Below are 18594 nucleotides of genomic sequence, written 5' to 3' on the forward strand. Positions count from 1 at the left end.
CTTACTTCTAAAATATTCTAATCCTTTTGTTCCAGGATGTTACACTTTGGCAAATGGCCTGGAAAGCGAACACTGTAGGCCTATTGAATTTCAACACATAATACAATCCAGATTTGCATTTCCTAAAGGAAAAACTAGTGCTTACAAGACAGCAATAGAAAAAAGTTAAAGTTTAGGTAAAATGATACAGGTTTCCCACGGTCATGGAAAACCCTGGCAATATGTGTGAATTATAAAACAGTGGATTTCCATGTTACGGAAATCAATAAGATTTTAAAAACTCAAAGACTTTTTTTTTTTAATAATTACAAATAAAGTCTATAGCCTAATATAGCCTAATAAGTAGGCTATTAATAAATGAATCTAAATAAGGCTGAAATGAGCTCCAAAACTAAGTTTGAATAACTGCATTCGTTTCAGAACTTCAATAATTTGGGTTCGAATATTATTCAGAGATTATATTTACATGATCTATATATCACATACCTGGCTTTTTGTCTGTTCAGGCTGTTTTAAGATCTGTGCCGGCTTTTAGGTCAGGTTTTTGCGGAATTTCCAGCTACGTTTATAGACGTGTATTCATTAAATTATTATTTTTATGTTGGACTTTTATATCACATAGAGACAATGCGATAAATTGTGTTTTGCAGACGTTTTACGTCTTTTTAACACAGAACCGGAAATAGTTTTGTTGTGAGTGTGACGCGTCGAGACGCGCGAGCTGTGAGGAGGAGCAGGTGATCAGTTACTATGGCAGCTTCCACTGCATTAACAGTGAATTATACTAGAATACAGACATTAACATCATATTTCCAGCATTGTCGATCAAAACGATGGATTAATCTGAAAACAGTCAACCGGAGAAGCCCTTTTTGTCAGTCACTGAAAAGGTTAGGACTGAATTTCCCCCCTGGTGCAGATAAACAAAGCTTGCATGTGTTCATATGCAAAACACGCGTGTTTTCTTACCGGAACAGCATATCATCCGGTTTGTAGAGTCTGTATCTATATAAACATGACATACAGGGCATATAGTCATTGTTTGAGAAGGTCGATTCATTCAGCAAATACATTTTGTGTGTTTGAATATTCCGCCACCATGTGGGTGTCATAGATACTGTCAATGAGATGCTTAAGCAGAGTTTTACATGCATTGCTGATGGATTATAACGGTTTTAATAATTTTTTCATGTGTCTAGCTCGGTGTATTGTTACATATATGCTATGTTTGTCACATAGACATGTTGCCACTGTGGTCTCAAGTTGGTTTGCCAACCGCCATTAAATCCTAAAAGAAGAAGAAGAAGAAGAACAGTGAATTATACTAGAATACAGACATTAACATCATATTTCCAGCATTGTCGATCAAAACGATGGATTAATCTGAAAACAGTCAACCGGAGAAGCCCTTTTTGTCAGTCACTGAAAAGGTTAGGACTGAATTTCCCCCCTGGTGCAGATAAACAAAGCTTGCATGTGTTCATATGCAAAACACGCGTGTTTTCTTACCGGAACAGCATATCATCCGGTTTGTAGAGTCTGTATCTATATAAACATGACATACAGGGCATATAGTCATTGTTTGAGAAGGTCGATTCATTCAGCAAATACATTTTGTGTGTTTGAATATTCCGCCACCATGTGGGTGTCATCGATACTGGCAATGAGATGCTTAAGCAGAGATTTAAGTACATTGCAGATGGATTATAACGGTTTTGATTATTTTTCCATGTGTCTGTCACGGTGTATTGTTACATATATGTTATGTTTGTCACATAGACATGCTGCCACTGTGGTCTCGGGGACAGAACTTGCTCGACAGATCCATAAAGAAGTCCAGAGTGATATAGCGAAACTAGTGGCCCAAGGCAACAGGAGACCTCATCTGAGTGTCATCCTAGTGGGAAATGATCATGCCAGCCACACTTACGTGAGAAACAAAACCCGAGCAGCTTCACTGCTTGGTGAGCAACACACAGTCAATATAAACTTCAACGTTTTGATATGGAGGCAATGGTTCACAGCAAGAGGCCCACTAGGGGGCCTCTGCAAAGTTCTCAGGAGGCCCCAATTAAATTTATTTAAATTAACATAATCCTAATTGAAATGCTAAAAAAATCCTAAAAAAACTAAACAAAAATACATACAACTTTATACTGATACTGTATATTTATTTTTTATGAGTTTGTTTTATTACAACAGATGTCATGGAGGCAATGGTTCACAGCAAGAGGCCCACTAGGGGGCCTCTGCAAAGTTCTCAGGAGGCCCCAATTAAATGTATTTAAATTAACATAATCCTAATTAAAATGCTAAAAAATCCTAAAAAAACTAAACAAAAATACATACAACTTTATACTGATACTGTATATTTATTTTTTATGAGTTTGTTTTATTACAACAGATGTAACAGAGGGTATTTACGGAAGCCCATTTCTGCCACGGAATAAATAAAAATGAAAGAGGTACTTGTAACTTTTTATCTCACAATTTTGATTTTTATCACAATTCTGAGATGTAAAAATTGCAAGATATAAACTCGCAATTCTGAGAAGAAAAGTCTGGATTTTGAGATATAAACTCGCAGTTGCAAGAAAATCAGACTTGTGAGAAAAAGTTGCAATTACCTTTTTTATTTTTCCATGGCAAAAACAAATAAACAATTGTGAGATGTAAATTCAAAATTCTGAGAAAAATAGTCAGAATTGCGAGTTGTAAACTTGGAATTGTGAAAAAAAGTCAGAATTCAGAGTTTCTATTGCACAATCCTGTGTTTATATTTTGCAAAGTCCGAACTGTGAGATAAAAAGTCGTAATTAGCTTATTTATTATAATTTTTTTAATTCTGTGGCAATAACAGGCTTCCATGCATATCGCATTAAATAGGAGGGCCATAAAATATTGTCTCAGACAAAGGTTGGCTTTAAATCAAAAATAGAACAACTTGTATAAAGATTTCAAGTTGCTTTTAAAAGCAAAGACAACTGTTTTTCTGCATTAATGCTTACTTTAACGTCTTTAATTTTACATAAAGTCACTGATTTTACAGTACGATATGAATCATGTGTTTACTAATCTCTTCTTCAAATATTACTTGTTTGACAAGGCATGTCAAGCAGCACAATCTTCAGGCCATCATCAGTATCTCAGGAAGAGATGTTGGAACTGATAGACAAATGCAACAGAGACAGAAGCATCAGTGGGCTGCTGGTCCAACTCCCTCTTCCAGGTACTGTATTTTTCTGCTGGATCAAAATGTGAAACTGCTAATGTAAAATATGAATTGCGAATAAAAATAGGGTCATTCATCGCTAGGATCTTTACTGTAGTGAAACAAGCTAAATCTAATGGTGAAAGTACTGTAGTTTTCTATTTCCTTAGCTAATAAAACCACAACTTGCTGAATGTATCTGGATCAGGTTTGCAATAGTGAATTCATATTTTGAATGCATCTCTCTCTGTCAGAGCACATCAACGAGAGAGCCATATGCAATGCTGTCGCCCCAGAAAAAGACGTTGATGGATTCCACATAGTAAACATTGGAAAACTCTGCTTGGACCAGAGGTGCATGGTGCCAGCCACAGCAGCGGCAGTGTGGGAAATCATCAGAAGAATGGGTTTGTGACGGCTTTCAGAGAACTGAGTAAAATCTTCTTTGAGTTGTAGAATAGTTTCTCAGACATCTCATATTGCATCCCCAGCAGAGATGTGATTGGGTTGCCTATGATTACATTAGTTAGCAGCAGGTATAACAACAGTATCTGATGTCAGTTTATTGATTCTGAGAAAAATAGTCAGAATTGCGAGTTGTAAACTTGGAATTGTGAAAAAAAGTCAGAATTCAGAGTTTCTATTGCACAATCCTGTGTTTATATTTTGCAAAGTCCGAACTGTGAGATAAAAGTCGTAATTAGCTTATTTATTATAATTTTTTTTATTCTGTGGCAGAAACAGGCTTCCATGCATATGGCATTAAATAGGAGGGCCATAAAATATAGTCTCAGACAAAGGTTGGCTTTGAATCAAAAATAGAACAACTTGTATAAAGATTTCAAGTTGCTTTTAAAAGCAAAGACAACTGTTTTTCTGCATTAATGCTTACTTTAACGTCTTTAATTTTACATAAAGTCACTGATTTTACAGTACGATATGAATCATGTGTTTACTAATCTCTTCTTCAAATGGTACTTGTTTGACAAGGCATGTCAAGCAGCACAATCTTCAGGCCATCATCAGTATCTCAGGAAGAGATGTTGGAACTGATAGACAAATGCAACAGAGACAGAAGCATCAGTGGGCTGCTGGTCCAACTCCCTCTTCCAGGTACTGTATTTTTCTGCTGGATCAAAATGTGAAACTGCTAATGTAAAATATGAATTGCGAATAAAAATAGGGTCATTCATCGCTAGGATCTTTACTGTAGTGAAACAAGCTAAATCTAATGGTGAAAGTACTGTAGTTTTCTATTTCCTTAGCTAATAAAACCACAACTTGCTGAATGTATCTGGATCAGGTTTGCAATAGTGAATTCATATTTTGAATGCATCTCTCTCTGTCAGAGCACATCAACGAGAGAGCCATATGCAATGCTGTCGCCCCAGAAAAAGACGTTGATGGATTCCACATAGTAAACATTGGAAAACTCTGCTTGGACCAGAGGTGCATGGTGCCAGCCACAGCAGCGGCAGTGTGGGAAATCATCAGAAGAATGGGTTTGTGACGGCTTTCAGAGAACTGAGTAAAATCTTCTTTGAGTTGTAGAATAGTTTCTCAGACATCTCATATTGCATCCCCAGCAGAGATGTGATTGGGTTGCCTATGATTACATTAGTTAGCAGCAGGTATAACAACAGTATCTGATGTCAGTTTATATTACTTACACATTCGAAAATATTGCTTTGCAATCATATCTGTATTTTGATGGTTTTTCCATGCCGTGGGCATTTGTGAAATTGAGTTATAAATGTTTACTCAAATTCTATACTAGCAGTCAAAAGTTTGGGATACCTAACATTTTTTAATGTTTATGAAAGAAGTCTCTTATGCTCGCTAAGGCTGCATTTTCTTTTATTAAAAAAATACAAACATTAATAATTATAAAATATTATAATCAATTTAAAATGTTTTTTTTTTCTATTTTAATATATTTTAAAATGTAATTTCTTTCTATGATGATAAAGTAGAATTTTCAGCAGCCATTACTCTAGTTCACTTGATCCTATTCTAATATGCTGCTAATTATTATTGGTGATCAGTTGGTGTTTAATATTTTTGTTGAAACTCCAATGCATTTTTTCAGGATTCTTTGATGAATAGAAAGCTCAAAAGAACAGCATATTTCTTAAATCTTTTCTAACATAGCCTTTACTGTTACTTGTTCTGATCTGTTACTGATCAAATGAATGCATCCCATAAGAGTATTTTTTATATATTTTTTAAATGGTAGTTGAATGATAGTGTGTCACCATTTCCACAAAAATATTAAGCAGCAAAAACTATTTTAACATTGATATTAATAAGAACTGTTTCTTGAGTACCAAATCAACATATTAGAATGATTAGACTGAAGTAATGGCTACTGAAAACGTAGCTCTGCCATCACAGGAAAAAAAATATTAAAAAATATATTTGAATAGAAAACAGTTATTTTAAATTGTAATAATATTTCACAATCTCAAACTGCAGCCTTGGTGAAAATAAGAGACTTCCTTTAAAAAGATTGAAAAAAAGATTGAAAAACGTAATTATTCCAAACTTTTGACCACTAGTGAATGTCCCTTTTTTTTCAGGAATTGAAACAGTTGGAAAAAATGTTATTGTCGTTGGGCGCTCCAAGAATGTAGGAATGCCTATCGCAATGCTGCTGCATTCGGATAGAAACCATGAACGGCCGGGAGGTGAGATTTGTGTCATTACCTTATTATTATTATTATTTGTTTTTGTGGTATTTTGTATTTTTATTTTTGAAATCCTATAATATATAGATGTGCTTGCAGTTGGAGTTTTGAAGTCCCAAGCAGCATCCTACAATTCACATTGCACTATACTCAGTTTTAACCCTTTTTTATTAAATTTTCTTGTTACAATATTCATGAACATTTACGTTTAAGAAATTACACCAACACTTACATTTCCCAAAAACCTAGACAAGGAAACTGTCCCAAAAACCCAAATGCAATGCATTTTTTAAAAATGCTAGATATTAAGATGACTGTAGCTTTGTTGTTGTTTTTTAATTAACAGTGTTTAGTTTGAAAGTACAAGTAGTTACAGCAAACTGATCATTCTGTGAAAAGTAAAACTTTGTTTTTATTTTGCTGTTTTTTCATTGCGATACGTTTTCAAAAGGCACATTTTCAGAATTTCAATCAATAATCTACAACCGAGTCACCTCGCTTTTTGAAGGGGAGTGAGATCATTGCGAATTACAAATTCACAGAATGAACTCTGGATGTGGCCGCTGATGACGCAAGCTGTCACATTACTATCAAGAATAAACATTTTTACCAAACCTGTAATAACCTTCTCAAGCAGTAATGGAAAACTGCTGAGAAAACAACATTCATCATCCTTAACCATGTTATATTTAAAATATATAGTAGGCGGTAGTATATTGTTTGTTTTAAAATCCATTTATACTGCATGTGTAAACAGAATACAAATAAAGACATGCAAAGTAAACATGTTGTTTTCAAAAATCCCTATTTCTTTGCATTGAATTAAACAGTGATTAAAATATTAGCTTGAACCTATCCTAAATAGTTTTGTGTAGTTTTGAATAGTTTTTACCTTGAAAAATGTTTGATAGTGCATCATAACTTTTGATTGGCATGTCTCCAGAAACAAGATCAGTTATAATTGTTAGAGGATTGATTTATATAGATATCAGTGATTAGGATTAGGTTTGTGCAAGATTTTGACGATTTCAACAGGTAAAAGGCAAGACATGTTTGAAGTGAGTTGTGAAATCTGATAGTAGGTTTTTTCACAATGAGAGAAACAGCCCTGAATCAGTTCTGCTACCATTTTATTGTGACTCATAGCCTTATAGTATAAAAGGTGAACATGTGATTACCTGTAGAAACTTCAAGGTTTTGGCAAAACCTCTTAAATATGTCTAATGTTGAGGTTCTGTGACAGGATGAGTATCGCATTATAATGAATCATTCCCGTCATTTTTAGTTACTACACCCGTGGAGTTACAGTGGCTATGTTAATTCCACAGAATGTAACCTGTGATTAGCCAAATTTGATAGCTTTTAGTTTATGTGGTGGTGGTGTACAGCTACACATTCTGGGAATTTCTGCTTATGAATGTAATCGTCATGCTGGTGAGCGGAAACCACCAACCATGAAAATTTTTTGTAAAAGATTGTGAGGAATGAACAAAAGATGGGTGTTGGCACTTTAAAAATGGCATGAATTTCCTGGTGCCTGCACACAATTAAATACTATGAAATGTTGAAATGTTTTAACATTGATTTTCTGGAAATTATTTACGGTGTGCATGGCAATCACATTTTAAATCTGAAACGGTTTAACTAACTAAAAACATATTATATTAGATTCAACAATGAAATAAACGAATAAACTAAATACTGTCTTTCAGGTGATGCCACGGTTATCATGGCTCATAGATTCACTCCTCTACCACGACTGAAGGAACTTGCCAGTCTGGCTGACATAGTGATTGCGGCTGCAGGTCAGCTCTTTGTGTCCTGGTCAGATACTCTGTAACATTATTACATGGCTATCTAGAATACTCTATTTTGATTGGTCAATAGCTGCATTCTGTGGTCAAATATCATTGTGTAATGACTGCTAAACTGTATAATTTATGAATTTATTACGTCCATGTATTTACTTATTTGGTAAGTATCCATGCAGTAAGTGGGATGATGTACAGTAAGCCATGTTCATTTTGTAATAATGACTAGCTGACTGTATTTTCCTTTACTTAGACTTTGGCTATGCAACATATTAATCCAGATCTGCACTTATTTTTACGGAAATACCAAACAAATTAAGTTTGAATGAGTTTGAACATTATCTGTATTTTATTCGAACTTGTGTTCTGTTATTCTAACATTTTAGTCTACAGCAGTGGTTCTCAAACCTCTCCATGAAGTACCCCCAGCACTGCACATTTTGTATGTCTCCCTATATCTGACACACCCACTTCAGGACTTGCTGTCTCCACTAATGAGCTGATGAGTTGAATCAGGTGTGATAGATGAGGGAGACATACAAAATGTGCAGGGCTGGGGGTACTCCAGGACATGTTTGGGAACCACTGGTCTACAGTGTATATAAATATTAATTGAATAAGATTTCTTTGTGAACGGTTGGTTTTAATCTGTAACAACAGGTGTACCTCACTTAATAACGGCAGATATGGTAAAAGAGGGAGCTGCAGTTATTGATGTCGGCATCAACCGCATGCAGGACCCCGTCACTGGTAAACTTCGTCTTGTTGGAGATGTGGATTTTGAAGGTAAATGACACACGACTGCTTTAGTGTTCTTATGGTACTCGTTTCAGAATCTTTTAGTTTAGTGTTACTTTAGTATTATTTTAATACTTTTTAATACTAATTTAGTATTAAACTAATACTAATTTAGTACCAAATACTATTTATGAATATTTTTAATTAGCTTGTATTTTAATATTTTCAGTTTTCAATTTAATTTTTGTTTTAGTAATTTTGTCGTGTTCTTTTGTCATTTTTATTTATTTATTTTGACTTAGTAACTTAGTAGTTCAACTTCCGCATTTCTCTTTTTTTTCCATGTTTTTTTTAAGGTAGGTTTTTTTCATCTCATATTTATATTTTAATTCAGCATTATTTTAAATAAAAATATTAATTTTTAATAGTTTTAGGTTTTAGTAAACAATAACAACACCAATATGGTTGATCCAAAAATGGAAATTATTTACTCACCCTGAAATCATTCCAAGGTAATGAGCTTCAAGCTTCAAAAAGGATGCAAAAAATTCATATAAAAGTACTAAAATCATCAATAAAAGTGGTTCATACAATGTGTGCGGTGTTTTACAAGTCTGCTGAAGTCAGCTTTGTGTGAAGCCATTATTCACCAACAGTTTGTCCCTCCACTGAGCTTTTAAGTCAGTGAGTTTAACTTGAAAACTGAATCAATGCAGTTCTTAAATTAATCATTTGGTTTGGTTTTGTGAAGAGAGTCATCTGATTCATTTAAAAGATCCGATATGAAAAAAAAAATTGGACAAGGTTTTCAGTGAATAATGATTTATAATTCAATCTGACTTGAGAAGGAAGATAAATAATATGGGTTTGGAATGACAGAATTTCATTCATTTTTGAGTGATCTGTTATAATAATTCTGCACGTGCGTCAGTCAGTGTATCTGATATCGTGTCTCAATCCCTCTAGGGCTCTGTTTGGCTCATTGTGTGTTGGTTGGTTGGCTGGAAGTCACTTAGCAACACGATTTATAGTTTGATTTCTTTTCACTTGGAAGTATAAAATAAATACTTGGCTTGGGCAGAGCTCTTAGTGTTATTTAAGACATGGTTTGTTTTTGTCTCCCTAATCAGCTGTGAAGAAGAAGGCTGGATTCATCACTCCTGTGCCTGGAGGAGTCGGCCCAATGACCATCGCCATGGTAATGAAAAACACAGTCACTGCTGCCAAAAATGCTCCAACATACTGAACAAACACAAAACCTGCCATTATGGGTGGACAAGATACAAGCACTTCAGTCTGGATACTTTAATTGGCACTATTTGTCTGTATCTTGATTATAAACACAAGCCCCTGCAAGCTTCCTCTACAACATCCTTCCCTGCCCGTCGGCAAGCTGTAACAGGCCGTTCTAGCTGGCACGGCAGCCATGCATGGCTATGACGGTAACTACACCCTAATTCTTTTCTTAAAAATTAGAGAGGTGCCTCCTCACTGATTCTAAGTAGCTGCTACAGTGCTACAGTATTATTATTTTGTCAGAGCCGAGAAAATAAGGAGGGTTTACTGTGCAAGTGTAACATTACCTCCCTGACAATGCATGGGTGAAGCCGGAAGTCTTCGTTGCATCATCCTCACTGAGAGTTTCGGTACGACTTGACTGGCTGCTCAACAGGTGACCTCATGGCAGGGTAATAGACGGTTCTCGGATATCTGACAGATGAATCTGTTGACACTGAGACAAACGGGACATTAACACATTTTCTCAGGAAATCATTTTAAAAGTGTAGTTTGAATTCAAAAAAACAAAATGGCAAAAAATAACACAAGGATGCTGCTGTATTTAATATTTATTTATTCATCTACCTATGTAAGGTATTATTTATGCATTGTGTATTTATGCATAAATGTGTTTATGTTTTTAAAAAATCCTAGTTTTTGTATAAATAGCTTGTATGTATGATTTTTAGCCCCATGAAGTATTTAATATTATTTTTCTGCTTTATTTATTAGTGTGATTTATGGCATGTTCTTGACATTAAACACTTTTTTTTTGGCATTTTACATTCAAACTGCCAATAAAAAAATATACATTTCAATATATCCGATGATTCCCTGAGACATTTCGTGGACATATTTTGCGCTATAAAAAACTGATAAAAAAATATAAAAATGACTTGAAAGCGAAGTCAGAGTAATTTGTGCTACTTGCATGCTTCTGAAGTTTTAAAATATAATATCTCTGAATGAGGAACAGACCAGAATTTTAAGTCACTATTCAATGAAAATCATCCCTTCCTGTGTAAAACTCAAGAATAGCAAGCAAAAACCATGACGTTTGGCGCCATTGACATCAAACGTGGCGTGACATGTCTTGGCGTGAAAATATATGCAAATCTGAATGAGATTTGAGAGATATGGCAGGAGTCAAATGGACTACTTTTACTGTGCTTTTTGTCATTTTTGGTCACCACTCGCTATTATTGTATGAAAGAGATCAGTTCAGATATTCTGACTAACGTCTTTTGCGTTACATGAGAGGGAATAAATGATGGCAGAACTTTCATTTTTGGTAAACTATCCCTTTTAAGGCTCTTGTGTTGCTAAAGATTTCACTTCAGAAATCAATATACCTATTTCAGTCTGTGACTCTTTAAAAAGGGATTTGATTCTTGCTGTTCTTAAATATTGGTGGTTTACAAGAAGAAGCTGTGAAGGAAAGAGTCTTCATTAATGAACCTGCTCATGGAAGATTTAAAGGCAGAGTTTACTCAAAAACCAACACTGTCATCATTCACTCGCACCCTCAAGTCATTCCAAACCTGTATGACTTGCTCCTGTGAAGCAGAAAACAAGAAATTTTGTGAAATACAATGGTATTTGTCAATAACCAAAATGTTTCAGTAGCCAACATCCTTAAAAATATCTTCTTTTGTGTTCCACAGAGGAAAGTAAGTTTACAACAATATGAGAGTGAGTAAATGATGACAGATTTTAACTTTTTGCCTTTAATGTGTAAAATGTTTTTTTTTTTTTTTTTTTAATATGTGCATGTATATATTTCAGAAAAATGTGCTGTTTATATATTAAATGTATTTATATATAATATAAATTATATGAATATAAATATATACATGTAAATATTTTCAAAACATATACTGTATGTGTGTGTCTTTATATATACATAATAAATATACACAGTACACACACATATATTATGTAAACAAAAACTGTTATTTTGGATGCGATTAATTGTTTGACAGCACTCATAAAAAAAAAATTAAAAAAAAAATAAATTAGAAGTTGGGAAATCAGTTTGATCATTGACAGTGCCAATAATTTAAGATTATTGCTTATTATGTGATATACTTAACATATCCAATTTGCTGTTGAGATAAATGTTCCGAATGGATCTTTCAAAATCATTAAAATATTTCATTGCTAAATTATGTCTTCCCCCATAAATGCTTAAAAATATGAAATAACTGATTCTCATTTTTTTTGGCAATTAGATTATATCTACACTGTGTCCAACAGCTAAATATGATGTCAAATTGCTGGTTACAAGTTACAGGCAAATATTATATAGACTGCAGAGTTTAGTACGTGAGAAAGGTTATTTTTTTTATTGTAATTAATAAAAAACACAAGAGTGACTACCCAAAAAAGAATAAAATGTGTAAAAATGTGCAAAGCATTCAAAATATGATGCTTTTTTTTTTTCAGGAATACTTCTTGCTTTCATTATGTGACAGGAATGTAATGGGACATGAGTGTCAGTAAAACATAAAATTTAACAATTAAAATAATACTTTGACTGTGTCTGTAATTAGACTTTTCTTTAATATCACTTGTGCCAATAACTATGTCAAAAGCCTGTTTTTGCAGCTGCAGGCAAATACTTTGGTCACTGAAAAAAAAAAAAAAGTGTGGCAAAACACGCCTGTGCACGCTGCTTGCCTGTGGACCAGGAAGTGATGCGGAGCATTGTACAGGTATGGGTAAAAGACTCTGGAATCACTGCAGTTCCTGTCACTAGTTAAAATGATTGGCTACCATTAGTGACGCAGAAAAGGATATAGAAGGATGGTATAAATTGTGGGGAAAAACCACTTTCATTTGGAGAGCAGCCGAAGTTTGAGGAAAACCGGACAAACCCAGTATCTCCAGTCAAACTGAACCTGTATTTGGGCCACAGCATGACACAACAAGTGGATAAAAGGTGTTTGCACTATCAGGGTGAGTTATAATACTTTTCATAACACAAAATAGATAAGGAGCTTACAACCAAATGACTGTCTACTAAAGTTACTGTCTACTTTTAGTTACTAAAATATAATCTTAAAACTCTATCAGTACTTGGATTGATGGTAGTGTTAGCCGTCTTCTCTGGACTTGGAGACACTAAAGAGAAGTCAGAGGATGCGATCCTATACAACACAACACACAGTAACGGTAAGTACTTCAAAATTATTATATATAATTATTTCGAAAGACTGCAACTTTTTTTTTATTTTTTATGTGTCTTACCAGGCTGCATTTATTTGATCAAAAAATACAGTAAAACAGTTTTCTATTTTAATATAATTTCTTATCTCTCTCTCTCTGTATATATACTCTAATTATAGTTTGTTGACATGTAGATGCTAAGTTACTTATAGTTAGTATGATGGCTAAAGTGGACTAGCTACTGAAATAAAGTGTGACCCTTTGTTTTATATGAAATGAGCAAACGTGTAATTTCAAATATGCACTGTGCTAAGAATGCAGGTTCTTTGGCATGTGGACACAAGTCTGAATGCCTATCCATTAAAATCACTACCCTTCATGCTTAACTGTCTGGGTGTATGTGGGTGTCTATCAGCAGGAAGTGGAGAGGAACCGCGAGTTTTGGCTATTCAAAGGCCCTGCGGTCCAGAACATGAGGGATTCTGTGTCAACGGTGCGTGTTCCTACTCCTCTGACCTGCACACCCCCATCTGCCGGTGAGACCAGCCACCAAAAACAACTCAATACATTAAAGATCCCATCAATCAGTTGACACTGATCAGGTCTTGATTATCTAGTTCATGTTTGTTTGATTAGCAGACTAGCAAGTTGCAAAGCTTGGGTTGTGGCTGTGATGTGAATAAAGCCTTGTGGATGTTTACAAAATGGGATGATCTCTTAGATATGTCACACCCAAATGTCCTGTTTCACAAGGAATCAACATATGGAAAAAGAACTGTAGTCAACAGGCCGTTTCATAGGGTCTTTAAACGATGGATTCCAAGACATTCCTAACAAATGTGATTTCTGCTGTCTTTAGGTGTGACAAAATGTATAGCGGTGTGCGCTGTGAACATGTTATTTTGGACACCCAACAACTGTCTAGTCCTGAAGAAGTCATTGGAATTAGCTGTGGTGTAGTTTTATTACTGGGAATCATCGTCGGACTGATGTACTGCTGTTTAAAGAAAAGGTAAAATCCTGAATACAGCGTAGCAACTGCTTTGTTTATTGATTCTTTTTTACATTTATTTCTTTATTTTAAATTGTTATTTAATTCCTTAAACTTTAAATGTAATATTATCAGGCAACTTTTGTAAATCAATGACAATGGAAGCATTCATTGAATGTTTAAATATTTTCTGGTTTATACTCCACAGGTGTCGGAAGTCATCACCACCCTACAAGAACTATGGCTCTGAAAACTCTGTTTAATTTATTGGGCCAGATATAATTCATGCTCTTAAATAAAGTGCTTTTAGGCCTAAGACAAGAAGGAGGACAAAATATCAAGACCGATTCTACCAGCAAGACAGGCCAGACTGTGGAGTAGAGACACTACACCCTCTAGAGGACGGATGGAAAATGGCAAGGAAACACTTTGTGAAACTTTGCAAATCTCCATGTTCCACAAAGGACACATTAATCAATGTAATGTATTACAATAGCTGTCACAATGGGAAAATGCAGGTTGTTCAAAACAATTATTTTATATTAATTACAAGTTATACTATAACTTGGGCACTGTAAAGTAAAAATAATTTACTAACATTTAAAAACTGCATGTAGATTGCATGCATTTTTGTTTATCCATAAGCAAATGTCCTAGGTTGCCTCCGTTATGAATGTATTATGTAAGTGCACATTGGTATTTATTGCTCAGCTATAAACATGATAATACTAAATATAAAAACTAAACTGTGCGAATGTACTTGTATCAGATATTTATTTATTGACAAATTTGTATAAAATTTGCACCTAAAATAAAATAAAAAAACAGTGAAAATGTCTTTTGTTTGAAATTACTGTTGCATTGCTGCATTATGATCTCAGCTCAAGCATTATTAAACTCAACTGTAAATGTATTGCAAGGTTTCATGTTGTAAGTTGCTTGAAAAATGAAAAGCAGATCCTATTATTAATAAAAAAATTCAATATGAAGAATAAATGTTTTTCTGTATTCTGAAAAGAACTATTTCCAAACGATAGATAGCAAGCACCCCTAATAATGACAATTAAAAACAGGTGTTTTTCATTTATGAATTTAATAGAGAAAAGGACAAAGGTGTTGGTACACTAAAGTGTTCAAACAGAAACCAGAATGTAATTTCTGTTTTCATAAAACAGTGTGTAATTTGGTACAAACATGTTTTATTGTAAATTGGTCAATCTGGATCACCAATAGAAAACAGGAAGAAAGTACTGAATATTCAAGTTATAGTCAAGCATTTGGAAAGACAGAAATCAAACTTTTTCAGTATGAAGTTGTGCCTGTGGCACTGGACCCAACATTACAAAGACGTACTGACAGGAAATTAAGGCACCTGTCTGTCCTGCTAAGCGTTTAGAAAACTTTCTGATGCTCCAGAGTTGTGTGAGGAATTTGCCCCAGCATCTGTAAAACATAAGAATGTTACATTGAAAGTTCAGACAATAGAAATCAAAATACAGTGCAGCACTGTACTTACGCCTCCCTCTTCTCAAAAGAGTGTTGAAAACATCTGTAAGAGTCGTTCTGTTGGAAGAACTGCTTCTGCCGTAGGAATGGGCTCCAGAGCTTGAAGTCTATGATAGGAAAGATGCCAATGTGTTTTGTAAAAATGTTTTTGCATGAAAACCTGAGAATAATAAACTAGGAAAATGTGTTTACATGTGTGGCATGAGATTCAGTGCCTCTAGTGATTCTCAATCTTCTTTTAAGTGTCTCCCGAACCTGTTAGGAGAAAAAAAAAAACAATCATCTCAGTCGTATTTTTTCAATACTTAGAAAGGAATGTTAAGCACAGTTCATAAAGCAGAAAACCCAGCTCTTACCTTCTTTTCCATCAGTGTTCCAAGGACCAGTATGAAGAAGCCCTGAAATTAGTGAACAGGTCATACAAGTTAGTTGTTCTTTATTTGATAAACTGTTATAATGATGTGAAATGTATAAATCCTTTAATACTCCAGGTTTAGTACAAGTTAAGATTAAACAACAGCATTTGTGACCATGGACCACAAAACCAGTCATAAGTGTCAATTTTTCGAAATTGAGATTTATACATCATCTGAAAGCTGAATAAATAAGCTTTCCATTGATGTAGGGTTTGTTAGGATAGGACAAGTCCGAGATGCAACTAATTGAAAATGTGGAATCTGAGGGTGCAAATCAAAATATTGAGAAAATCACCTTTAAAGTTGTACAAATTAAGTCCTTAGCAATGCATATTACTAATCAAAAATTAAGTTTTAACATATTTATGGTAGGAAATTTACAAAATATCTTCATGGAACACGATCTTTACTTAATATCCTAATGGTTTTTGGCATGAAATAAAATGGATAATTTTTACCCATACAATATATTTACTTGTATTATATTTACTACTTATGACTGGTTTTGTGGTCCAGGGTCACATTTGTGGCATAATATTGATGGATTATTGGAAAAAAAATTGGATTATTGGAAAAAACCCAGTTGTTGATTGGATAGAGGCAGATCTGAATATGAGCTTGCGGTCGATTGTAAGAAAGGATTTTTTGCGAACTAAATGATATCTTTATAAAAGCATTTACACTAATTGTTTTGTGAAACGTTTGTATTACATGAGCTGTGAATTTTTTTAGAGCACATTTTTGCTGTCATTTTAGGGTTTACGGCTTTATCTTGTCATGACAATGAAGCTGTAAAATTGGATTTAATTTTGTACTAAAGATGGTATTTTTTCCAAACCATTTAAAGGAATAGTTCACCCAAAAATGAAAATTCTGTTATTAATTACTCACCATCATGTCGTTCCAAACCTGTAAGACCTTAATTAATCCTCGGAACACAAATGAAGATATTTCTATATAAATGCATCATTCATTCATTCATTTATACCACGTTCAAGACCCAGAAAGGTAGTAAGAAAATGGTTAAAGTAGTCCATGTGACATCAGTGGTTCAATCTTAATTTTATGAAGCTACGAGAATATTTTTGTGCACAAAGAAAACAAAAATAACAACTTTATTCAACAAATTCTTCTGTTCATGTTCATGAGAGTACCATGTGTGGTGCTGCTGACGCAGGAGCCAGCGTTCTGACGTAGAACGTCCATCTCTCTTAGTTCACCGTCTTCTGCTTCAAATAAGTAAGGTTGGGCAAAAAAAATTGCAAGCCGTCCTCTGTTGAAATCTTCAGATATGTTTACGAAGACTGTTTTATGTACATCATGTGTCTTCTGCTTGTAAACATGGTGTAGCGCATCTGGGTTCTACAACAGAACGCCGGCTCCTGCATTAGGACTAACAGGGAACAGAAGAATTTGTTGAATAAAGTCGTTATTTTTGTTTTCTTTGCGCACAAAAAGTATTCTCATAGCTTCATAAAATTAAGATTGAACTACTGATGTCACATGGACTATTTTAACAATGTTCTTGCTACCTTTCTGGGTCTTGAATGTGGTAGTTGTGTTGCTGTCTATGGAGGGTCAGAAAGCTCTCAGATTTCATCTAAAATACCTTAATTTGTGTTGCGAAGATGAACGAAGGTCTTCCAGGTTTGGAACGACATGAGGGTGAGTAATTACTGACAACTAACCCTTTAACATTCATTTTGGCCCGATTGGTAAATGCCTCACAGTAAAGCTATGGTCATTTTGTTCAGCAAATTTTTGTGGTCAAAATCCAGGCATTTCAATAGGATTCCATGCCATTGGAAATTGGGGGGAAAAGACTTCCCCACGCAGATTTTTGCATGTTTAAGCTAGCCGCTAATTTGCTATGTTAACCAAAATAAAGCAGATTGGTTTGAAAGTGACTTTTGTGTGACTTCAACACTGTACAACAAATTATGTTGATTAAGCGTAACCCAGAATATTCCTTTAAAGTGATGGTTCACCTCAAACATGAAAACTGTCATTATTTATTCACCCTCAAACCTGTATGAATTTCTTTCTTCTACTGAACACAAAAGAAGACCTTTTTAAAAATTTTGATATCCAAACAGTCGCTGGTCTCCAATAACTTAAATAGAATGGAAGAAACAAATGCTATGGACGTCAATGGGGACCAGGAACTGTTTGGATACCAAAGTTCTTCAAAATGTCTTCTTTTGTGTTCAGCAGAAGAAAGAAATTCATACAGGTTTGAAACCACTTGAGCGTGAGTAAATTATAAAGGAATTTCCCCTTTAAAGTTGATGTTGAAAAGTTAAGTGAACTAAGTGAACATTTATACCTGCAAGGAGTTGAAGATTGCAAACAAGTAGTGGATGGCCAAAGCTTTAGGCTCTATCATGATGCCCAAGCCAAGACCCCAAGTGATGCCAAAGATGGGCGTCAAAATGGCCACACATCTGAGAATCGTCACCAAGGTGTTCTTTTCGTCTCTGTTGTTCTCTCCCACTCCCCTCCTGAGCATTTTCACCAAAACTATTATCACAATTATTATATTGACAGCCACAATGAACAGAGCTGGTAGGACAAACGCCAGAAGGGCCTTGGACTGGTCCCAGTTCAGCCAGCATGCTTCATTCTGTGTGACGTAGTGTTTATTTCCAGCAGTGGAGGCGACGGTAATAACCGAGATAAGGAGAGGTGCACCGTAGCCCAAAAGAAAGGCTAATGCCATCATGACTGATTTGGAAATCTGAGAGAAGACCATTGTGGTGCGGTAGAGGAGAAGAAGGGCTGAGACCAG

At 34.7% G+C, this 18594-nt stretch overlaps 2 protein-coding genes across 5 annotated transcripts in view; both read left to right on the top strand.

Moving 5' to 3' along the window:
• LOC107738998 (probable bifunctional methylenetetrahydrofolate dehydrogenase/cyclohydrolase 2) overlaps positions 1–10349 on the top strand; it is a 16230-nt gene extending 5881 nt beyond the window's left edge. The window contains exons 2-9 of one of the 2 annotated variants that reach the window (XM_016550943.1): positions 721–890; positions 1780–1964; positions 3107–3229; positions 3466–3618; positions 5791–5898; positions 7611–7703; positions 8370–8495; positions 9578–10349. In XM_016550943.1, coding sequence (XP_016406429.1) covers positions 751–890; positions 1780–1964; positions 3107–3229; positions 3466–3618; positions 5791–5898; positions 7611–7703; positions 8370–8495; positions 9578–9693 — 1044 coding nt within the window. In that variant the 5' untranslated portion in view covers positions 721–750 and the 3' untranslated portion in view covers positions 9694–10349. Of the gene's footprint in view, positions 1–677; positions 891–1779; positions 1965–3106; positions 3230–3465; positions 3619–5790; positions 5899–7610; positions 7704–8369; positions 8496–9577 lie in introns of those variants that run through there. The other variant, XM_016550942.1, reaches the window with a different exon arrangement.
• Positions 10350–12409: 2060 nt separating this feature from the next.
• LOC107738999 (epigen-like) lies at positions 12410–14661 on the top strand. Of its 3 annotated transcripts, none has more exons than XM_016550947.1 (5): positions 12410–12683; positions 12770–12899; positions 13309–13429; positions 13753–13905; positions 14093–14661. In XM_016550947.1, exons 2-5 carry the CDS (start codon positions 12812–12814, stop codon positions 14145–14147), a joined length of 417 nt encoding a protein of 138 aa, XP_016406433.1. In that variant the 5' UTR covers positions 12410–12683; positions 12770–12811; the 3' UTR covers positions 14148–14661. The 3 variants fall into 3 exon arrangements, with proteins under 3 accessions (XP_016406433.1, XP_016406432.1, XP_016406430.1); XM_016550946.1 differs by having other exon boundaries at positions 12412–12683; positions 12801–12899; positions 13312–13429; XM_016550944.1 differs by having other exon boundaries at positions 12414–12683; positions 12801–12899.
• Positions 14662–18594: the final 3933 nt, after the last annotated feature.

Source organism: Sinocyclocheilus rhinocerous, unplaced genomic scaffold, assembly GCF_001515625.1.
Source record: "Sinocyclocheilus rhinocerous isolate Xijiao unplaced genomic scaffold, SAMN03320098_v1.1 scaffold1486, whole genome shotgun sequence".
Classification (NCBI taxonomy): domain Eukaryota; kingdom Metazoa; phylum Chordata; class Actinopteri; order Cypriniformes; family Cyprinidae; genus Sinocyclocheilus; species Sinocyclocheilus rhinocerous.